The sequence below is a fragment of the Garra rufa genome, chromosome 16 (genome assembly GCF_049309525.1).
Source record: "Garra rufa chromosome 16, GarRuf1.0, whole genome shotgun sequence".
Taxonomy (NCBI): Eukaryota; Metazoa; Chordata; class Actinopteri; order Cypriniformes; family Cyprinidae; genus Garra; species Garra rufa.
Genome location: NC_133376.1, coordinates 30107444 through 30117260, shown reverse-complemented (window position 1 = coordinate 30117260; position 9817 = coordinate 30107444). Strand labels below are relative to the sequence as shown.

The 9817-nt window shown below is 36.3% G+C and overlaps 1 protein-coding gene across 1 annotated transcript; it reads right to left on the bottom strand.

Moving 5' to 3' along the window:
* Nucleotides 1-2566: 2566 nt before the first annotated feature.
* On the bottom strand, nucleotides 2567-8960 carry gask1b (golgi associated kinase 1B). The gene is made up of 4 exons (XM_073820851.1): nucleotides 7964-8960; nucleotides 6529-6737; nucleotides 5684-5910; nucleotides 2567-3641 (listed from the first exon to the last, which is right to left on the bottom strand). Exons 1-4 carry the CDS (start codon nucleotides 8763-8765, stop codon nucleotides 3434-3436), a joined length of 1446 nt encoding a protein of 481 aa, XP_073676952.1. The 5' UTR covers nucleotides 8766-8960; the 3' UTR covers nucleotides 2567-3433.
* Between the last annotated feature and the right edge of the window lie 857 nt (nucleotides 8961-9817).

Below are 9817 nucleotides of genomic sequence, written 5' to 3'. Positions count from 1 at the left end.
GTGAGTTGAAATGAATGACAAGCAATGACAGCGCAAGTTGTTCTGGCTATTATAGTTACAAAAAGACATGGAAAGGTCTTCTAAATTAACATTCAGCTGTCTTTCATAAGTTAAGGTCAAAAGCTGTGTTAGAACGATAAAGAGGAAGAAATGGAGAATAATGGCTTGTTTGATGGAAAGGAAAATGGTGGTAATGTCCTAGCAAAAGAAGTGGCACAAAAGCTTCCTTGTTAGAATATAAAATGAGGGAAAGTGCAAATGGTCCCTCTATGACATACACAGGGTGGCAAGCAACTTGGCATATTTAATGCTGTTCTCAAACTCGACTACGGAAACAGACAGGAAGTGATTAGATTGGAATCATTGTGTCAACTGAAAGGAATTTCATTGCACTTCAAACATTGAAATAAAATGAGGTCATATGTAAAATCAGCTCTCAAAAGATGCTTCTTTCCATTCCTATTATGGTGTGCTCCATTTGATATGATGCAAAACAGTACTTCCCTTGTGGATTTACATTAAAAACAAATCTGCACTACTATTTCGGTCGAACATTCTATGGAGAAAACATCTGCAGGATGGAAAATGGCATTGTGAACATTTGCACTTGAGCGTTTCACAAGTGTTTGCATATCATCCAGATGAGCAGAGGTGATTTGACATTCCAAATGACCTTTGTCTGGCAAAGTGTGTGGCAAGACACAGCAAGTCCACTGAGCAGAGCAGATACATCTGAAAATACATTCAGGGTAAGCGTTGCCAAACATTAAGTATTTTCACACTCATAAAAGAACCCCTGTGTGAGCTTTTTTCTGTGGGTAAGTATGTGTCTGTATACTTTCAAAAGGGGTCAGTTTGGGCTCTGAGAACCGACTGGCCGCTTGGCTGGAAAATCAAAACGCAAATGAGGGGAATGGCGAAGAAAAAAGATAGCTGAACTCAGCTGCACTCAAACTGAAGTATTCCTATAGCATGAAAATGAGCATGATATCAGTTCACTTAAAAATGAAAATTCTGTCATTAATTATTTACTCTAATGTTGTTTCAAACCCGTAAGACCTTTGTTCATCTTTGGAACACATATTAAGATATTTTTGACGAAATCCAAGAGCTTTCTGACCCTGCATAGACGCAACTGACACGTTCAAGTGCCAGAAAGGTAGTAAGGACAATTTCTTCTCTTCTCTTCTGTGTCAGTCATCAATGCACATACTACAATGCATGCAAAAACTGACATGAAACAAAAAAAAAAGTTTAATAATGTCATAATTTTAGTTTTCTTTGTTGACAAATAGTATTCTCTTTTCTCCAAGTCACATGGACTATTTTAACAATGTCCTTACTACCTTTCTTGGCCTTGGAAGTGGTAGTTACAGTGTTGTCTACACAGGGTCAAAAAGCTCTCAGATTTCATTAAAAAAAAATCTCAATTTGTGTTCTGAAGATGAACGAAGGTCTTAAGGAACGGAACAACATAAGGGTGATTAATTATTGACAGAATCTTCATTTTTGGGTGAACTATCCATTTAGAAAATGTTCACATAAATGTTCTTTGGAAACCCAAAATGAATCATCTCTGGGATCACTATGAAATCCCTTTTTCTGAACCCTTATTTTTTACATTGTATTTGATGTGAAATTTATGATAGTATAGACTTTTTATGGTGTTTTTTATTTTCACAGATTAGATGTGATCTTTTGAACTAGGTCTGTCGTGATTCCTCGATTCAATTCAATTCACGTGTCGAGTAACCGTCAAAATACCGGAAGTGGAAATTTCTGCAGACAAGAATCCACACAAACTGTTATCATTTACATGTGTGGAACATTTTAAACTCCATTTCTGCATATTGTTGTGAATATGGGTTTACTATACCGTTCATCTGGGAATGCAGTGTGCGCCATTTCATCATATTTGTAAGGTAAATTGTTTATAAACCTACGCAAACACAGGAGAATACATCAATATCTTTCTCAATATGCTAACTGTTCATCTCGGTTCTAAAATAGAAGTTTAAACCCTCGCTCTGAGTTTATACTAAGTTTTGATGTACACATATTCAAAAAAAATAAAGTGGCTGTAGCATATTTGTCGTAAAGAAATGGCCAAATATTAAAGATTAAATGGATTTTTTAATTAAATGTTGTTTAGTCAGTATTAAACAAGGATTAGATCAAGCAGTATTTAGTAAAAACAATTGTCAGGCCGTTGGCGCCCTTTGTAGTATTTCATTGCTATTATATATGTATTTTAAGTCATTTTAACGGCTATTGTTATATATAATTAGGTCTATTTTTAATCACCTCAAACAAATGAATTATAATTATCCGATTACTTGATTAATCGTTAGAATAATCGACAGATTACTCTATCACCAAAACAATCGTTAGTGACAGTACTTTACAGTACCCTACAGTACTTACAATTTTATTTCTAAATTTATTTTCTTTGGTTTGGAATGACTTGAGAGTAAATAATTAATGACAGAATTTTCATTTTTAGGTGAACTGTCCCTTCAAAATAAATGATCTGAGGATTAAAGTACTTTTCAAACCATTTCAATGATTATATGTAACACTTTTATTCTATATAAGTATATTTTTTTTACGAACACAATCAACATAGTACAAAAATAATCACTTCTGAGAGCACATTGAATACTGCCATTCATATGAAAGAAGATTCATATCATCTTCACAGTGATCAACACAAGTGCAACATTACCAGATTTAACAATGATGCTGGAACCATCATCACAGCAGACAAACAAGTGCAGATTATATGTTCTTATAAAGCTGTATTGCTGATTGAAATTAATAACTGACTGAAACTACATATTGAGAGGAACATGCATTGAATAAAAAGTTGGAATTAAAAGTGCTTTGGTATTGTTTATGGAATAGGACACACTCTTTGATCTATACTCTATAGTATAACTAAAACAGGTGCCCTGAGAAATTGCACCGCTCTCTGTGACTCAGTAAACATCAGAACAGACTGGCTGTGTGACATCAATGTGTAGCTAACCAAAAGACTCAGTTTGAGTCTTTTCATTCGGATTGCTTACACCAGGTTTTCTGACATGTCATTAGTGGGCGAGATTTTGGACAGAAGAGGCAGGCAGAAGCTAAGCCTGGTGGAAGTTAACGAAACAGATCATATCACTTACAGTGCCTTTAACTTGTGGAATGTCAGTGTTGCCAAAAATTAGCCCTGGACTCTTTTTAGAGCACTTAGGGGAACTATCATTTCGTCTCGTCCTAAACAGGAGCAGATTTTACAACACCACAAAGTGCTTTTAATTTCTGTAGTGCAAAGAGTTTTTCAACTCAGCAGGTCTTAACTAGAATACTAATCTGTTGAAAACATCAGCATTCAGTGGAAACCAAAAGGTTGGTTTGTCTTACGCATTGAAAGCTGAAGCTCCGTCTGTCAAGAGATCATAGGTACTACTTTAATCCCATGGGCATTGATGTACGTGAGCAAGACTTTGGCTCTTCTCTCAATCACGTCAATGAGTTTTTCAATGCCTTGACGGCCACCCTGACTGTCCCAGTACTGCTGATCGAGAAAGAGCGATTGCAGGAGCTTTTCCCTGAGACGCTGAGACCTCAACACTGCCACAGACAGTTCAGGTAGCCTGAAAGGGAAAAAATATTGAAGGAATATGGTAATGCACTCTAAAGTTGAAAGGAAATAACCACATGTTAAACAACATAAAATATCATTTACATACCGATTTCACAATCCCCTCAAATATCCCCTCACATTATGTAATAACTATTGTAATGAATAACATGCAAGCAATGATACTCAAAAACAGCAATGGCCCATCAATTCTTCTGATTTATGTTATTGCACAAGTGAGCTTGCTTTCCCAGAGATATCACATTAGCAGCATTGCCAGCAGAATCCCTTAGCTCAGTCAGCACGTGTCAGATTGTTGGCGTATGTATTTGCTTACGTCTTCAGTGCTGTTGTGGAGGTGTTGGCTTACTGAAAGCCCAAACTTGTGGCCTCACAGAAATGAATTCTGAGTTGCAGTCTTAGCTGCAGCAATTACAAACCACCTCAGACTGTCTGGTAAGAAGGAGAAAAGAAGTTGCCCAAAATTATATTTTATTTAAACCATAATGTTTAAGTAAACCTGATAACCTGTGCTGACTTGTAATTTAATCAAACAAACTGTGAGGATTCATTTCTTTTGAGTTCACAAGTTAGAATTTTAATTTACCTAACCAGCAAGACATTTTAATTCAAAGCGAATACAGGTACACTCTTAAAAATAAAGGTGCTTTGAAGGGTTCTTCAAGCGATGCCGTAGAAGAACCATTTTTGGTTCCACAAAGAACCATTCAATCAAAGGTTCTTTAAATAACAATCTCTTTCTTACCTTTTTATAATCTGGTTCTTCAGATGTTAAAGGTTCTTTATGGAACCATTTAGACAAAAAAGGTTCTTCTATGGCATCGTGAAGCACCTTTATTTTTAAGAGTGTATGCTGATGATCTGTTTTTAAAAAGAACATTTGCACAGTATCGCTGCGAAAATTGTTGTCATTTTTGACACGTATAGTATTTACTATGAATGTAATGGTATTATCAATAAATATTGTGGTATTGTGATAGCAAAACCCGATATTATCGTGGTCACATGACGATATGAAACGATAGGTCTTCCGAGCAATAAGTGTAGATTTTAAAATATATTTAAACTTCATATTCTAACATAAAAGGTCTTTAAAGTTGTGTTTCGGGCCCTTATGCTTTGTCACAGTATCTGTCAAATGAACTAAAACTGAAAGCACAATATGGCTTAATCCCTTCATCAAATCTGTTTTCACTATGTGTTTCAAAACGAAGCGCGCACTTTGTCTGGACGATCAGCTCGTGATCCGGTGTTTTCTGCACCTCAAAACAGCTCTTTTCATAATGAATGCAGTGAACTTGTTTACTGCATGTGCTGTGAGTTTAGCACACATTTGGGAACACAACGGCCACCAGTTATGCTTTATTTTCATGGCGATTCACTACAGCATTTCACTAGATTTGTAGTGAGACGCGTTTTTGTAAGCCTGTTTGTAAGCCGGTTTACATTGGTAACGTTACTGCAGTCCAAATTCAAAATATCTCTTTCAAGTGTAGAAGTTAGGAAAGTATTCTAATTTCCCCACTGTAATGTAAAGCAAAAATAATATACTTAAGAAATATTCATTTTCATTTATTTTACAGTGCTATTGTTTTCAATATATGGCTTTTACTGTGAATAACAATAATATAAATGTTGTTTTTATTATTAGAATTATATTTTAATTTGTTTCCCTTCCTAAAATACCAGTGTGAATGTAATTTAGACTAAGACAGTACCACAAATAAAAATAGGGGTGAGTCCCCTTTAAAGTTCAGGTACAAGAACATGGGTTGGAGCTCTTAATTTTGAACTCTCAAAGTGCTTTAGATAGAATAATTTAATTTTAAAATGTACTAAATTTTCATTTTTTTCCCAAGTCTTCTTTTGTCTTTTTTTTTTTTATCACAAAAATATTGTATCGTGGACTTCATATCTTGATATTATTGTAGCGTGAGATTTTGATATTGTTACATCCCTAGTATTTACATTATTTTAAGATACAAATGAAATGAACATTTGAACATGTGAAATAGGTGTGCTAATTTTACTCACTCTTTGATTCCCTCTAGTAGCCTGAAGTTCAGATTCTCCTCATCTCGGTCAAAGTAGCCCTTGTTGTTGAAGTAAACCAGGTGGTGTGGGTCATGTTTACGGTGGACTATGTGTGTCAGCTCTGTGCTGTCCTTGTCTTTACATTCTTCATGGTGACCAAGCTCAACACAGGTGTCCTCTGGGCGAGGCTTGAATCCACAGCAGCTTTTATCTAGACGTTCATAAATCTGAGAAAAAACAATCTTTAGCTTTAAGTATTTAAAGGGATAGTTTGCCCAAAAATGAAAAGTCTGTCATTAATTACTCACCTTCATGTCATTCCAAACTGAAAGTCCTTGGTTCATCTTCAAAACAGAAATTATGATATTTTTTGATGAAATCCGAGAGCTTTCTGACCCTGCAGACAGCAATGTAACTACCACATTCAAGGCCACATTCAAGACATTGTTAAAATAGTCCATGTGACATCAGTGGTTCGACCACAGTTTTATAAAGCTATAAGAATGCTCTTTGTGTGCAAAGATTCAACAAATTCTTCTCTTCTGTTTCAGTCCTTGACGCGCCTTCATAAACTTATGGTTGAACCACTGATCTCACATGGATTATTTTTTAACGTTGAACATGGTAGGTGCCTGGGCGTTGAACATGGTAGTTGCCTTGCTGTCTGGGCAGGGTCAAAAAGCTCTCAGATTTCATCATAAATATATTAATTTGTGTTTTCCGAAGGTGAACAAAGCTCTTACAGTTTGGGAACAACATAACAGTTGTTTTTCTGAACAACATAATATTGCTTATCAACAAAGTTACAGTTCCAACACAGAAAAACACTGATGATAGTGGAGTACCTGCAGGAGGAAATCAAAGACAACCAGCTTGCTCCATTCGTGATGGTGGATGCTGGTGCAGCTCCATTCTGATTTAGGTATGACGCCCCGATGCCAGCATTTGTGTTTGAGAGAAGTTTGATATGAGCCCCAGTTCAACCTCTCAGAAGGCTGATCTACCACTGGGCTTAAAGAAGGATCCCACAAAACCACTGGACAAGGCTGACCATCTAAAACAAGATGAATATGTACACATTCATTAAGTCACCATCAGTCATACTTGCTTTGCCAATACCTCAAGACAGCTTTTGATGACATTGAAAGTGCTCCCATGAAAATATTTAGTCTATCCACCTTTGTCTTCCCATAAGAGTGGACATGGCCATTTGTAAATGTTATGGGTGTGGCCTTTGGTCTAATCAGCGTCCAGCTATTTTTAGCTGTACAAAACAGCTTTTTTTTTTTTTTTTTTTTTTTGCTTGATATTGCAAATTGGTGTGTCTTACCATATTATTGAAATGTTTTATCTTAATTATGAGCATACTGGTTTGTAGTCCAAACCATTTTACTGTTTACTGCATGATAATGAACTGGAAGTCTCTCTGTATCCCTTCTAGCCTAAACCGAAGTCTCACCCATAGGCTTACTTCCATGTTGAAGAAAAGGGTGGATAAGATGCATACAAATTTAATTGCATTAGATGACAAGCAAGTGATGCTTTCCTTAAACTTTTCTCAGTACTGACTTCACCTTTTTGGGCACTATATTCTTTACTAACTTGATCCAATATTAAATAAAATGTAGTGTCTGCTACTAAAATACATAAACAAATCTAGTGCTGCATGGGCAATGATTAATCATGATTAATAGTATCCAAAATAAAAGTTTTTGTGTACATAATATAGGCCTATGTGTGTGTTTACTGTGTATATATAAATACACACAAGCACGTATATATTTAAGAAAAATGTTATGTTTCTATAATAAATATATTTATATATAATATAAATAATATGATTATAAATATATACGTCAATACATGTAAATATTTTCGAAATATATACTGTATGTGCGTGTCTTTATCTATACATAATAAATATACACAGCACACACACATGTATTATATAAACAAAAACCTTTATTTGGATGCGAATAATCACGATTAATCGTTGCCAAGCAGGAAATAAAACGTAAAAATAAATATAAATAAAATAGAACATATATACAAGTAATTAAAAAAACGTTTTATGTTTTAATAAATACAAATACAAAGGAAAAATACACTGAAAATTAGTTAGAATCAATTTCCTCTTAAAACCTTTTAGCAAATCTCACTGGCAAGTAACACACTGAATTATATGTTAAGTTTAAGTTGGCTGAAAAAGTAATTTATTGTGTTTTATTACTATTATTAGGCCTATTATTATTATTATTATTTTTCTACAGTGTACAATACCTCCAAGAGAGTGGAATCGTCTGCTAACAGCTGGCAAAGTTCTGTTCAGTCCCAAGATCCTGTCTAGGTGAAAGGCGAACACTTCACTCATGTCCAAGGGTCGCTTGACAATACCGCAACGATTACTACACTCTTCAGCATCGTCCGTGCCATTTGTCGAACTTTTAAATAAAATGAAAGAAGAAAAGCCCCGGGGTGTCACTTCATCAATTTGCGTAATTTTACTATCGGCTAGAAAGCGCATGGCAGTGATATCATTATTGCTAAACCACGGAGGAGCTCTTTCACTGTATATCCTTATGGATGAATAACCAGTGTCACCGCCATCAAGCTCAGCATACCCCAAGCGTTTGTTAACGGTGTTTGTATTGTGCCCCGCGTCCTTCACTTTGCCCTGTGCGCCACCCTGCTGTCTCACTTTAACTTTCTTTCTCCGCAGTTTGGGTCGCACTGTGCCCCTGATGATGGCCGGTTTGTGCCGCTTAGATTTGAGCGTTATATACACCACATTAGACCTGGTCGGGCTCACAGAGTCATTCACCTCTCCATCAGCGAGGTCCTGGTCCGTCTTACTCTGAGAATAAACGCTATTTCCAGTCCACAGTCCGGAACGCTTGTCCTGGCGAGTAGACGTGCGACTAACATGAACTGTGAAGAACAAATAAACAAAACACACAACGGCAATAATCAAATACTTCCTAACGGAAGAATATTTCCAACAGTTGCAGACTTTTAAAAACGACACGGACAAATAAATCAAAGTGTCCCCGACATTTCCAGGACGAGTCGAATGCGTATCCATTGGAACGAGGGTCTGCGCATGGTTAAGTCGATTTTCTTTTATTCACGATGGAATAGCGTCCGTTTTGTTTACATATTGATGGTACAAAGGAGCTCCAGATGATCCGCTCAGCGCAACCGCTCCAGCATGAATGAGACCAACTGTCCCGATGCCGGATCAGCTGAGATAACAGTCCCAAACTAACAAGAATGTCGCTTGTCCTTACGCCCCATCTGCAAGCGCAAGAGACTAGAACGATGTCATTACAAACTACAAGAACTAAGAGTCACATTTTCCAACTAATATATATTTGTGTACACATTTTGTAGCTGGCCCTGCTGAGGAAAACTCTAAAAACAGCATAAGCTGGTCTGTTCGCTGGTTTTAGTGTGGTTTTGGGGAGCTAAACCAATTAAGAAAAGCAGGTTGATGTTGTGTCTGTTTTTTTCTTAATATATGTGAAAACTTCTGAAGCTACAGAAGGGTTTTAGGCACTTTTCAGCTGATCTCACTTATTCAGCAAACTATCTTGGACTGGTTTGTTATTTGTTTTTACAACAGCTGCTTATAAATGACAAAAACAGGAACACTTAGGTCTGCCGGGAAGACCTTAAAATGAATTACAATGGCATATTCCACCAGGAAGAAGTTGCCTGTGCACACCTGCCTGTAAACTATGTTGTTTTGACATGTTCTGTGCTTGAGTTTACTGGTGTGAATCTGTGAAGCAAAAACATGTAATAATGATGGGCTCCAGCGAACACAACAGGATACAGGCATAACAACAGTACAAACCATGTAATCATTTACGTATATTAGGAATGCATTGTTTTAAACAGTAGCTTTAGACTGTCAAGATGGGCCATTCAGAATTGGCCCAAACTGCTGTTCCACAACCAAAAACACATTTAAAATGCATTTAAGTATTCCAATCTTAGATCCTACTATTATCTACTGAAACCCACAACAATATTTAAAAAAGTAAGCTTAATATAAAATGATAATATATTGGGTATAAAATCATCATCAAATTAGGAGGTGGCTGTCCCAAACCCTAACCCCTAAATTTCAAC

Coding starts and splice junctions, on each gene's coding strand:
- gask1b (XM_073820851.1), bottom strand. CDS start 8,765: ATGGATACGCATTCGACTCGTCCTGGAAATGTCGGGGACACTTTGATT. Junction 5,911..6,528: donor TCTTTGATTTCCTCCTGCAG/GTACTCCACTAT, acceptor GTTTTTTCTCAG/ATTTATGAACGTCTAGATAA. Junction 3,642..5,683: donor CTACTAGAGGGAATCAAAGA/GTGAGTAAAATT, acceptor TTTCCCTTTCAG/GCTACCTGAACTGTCTGTGG.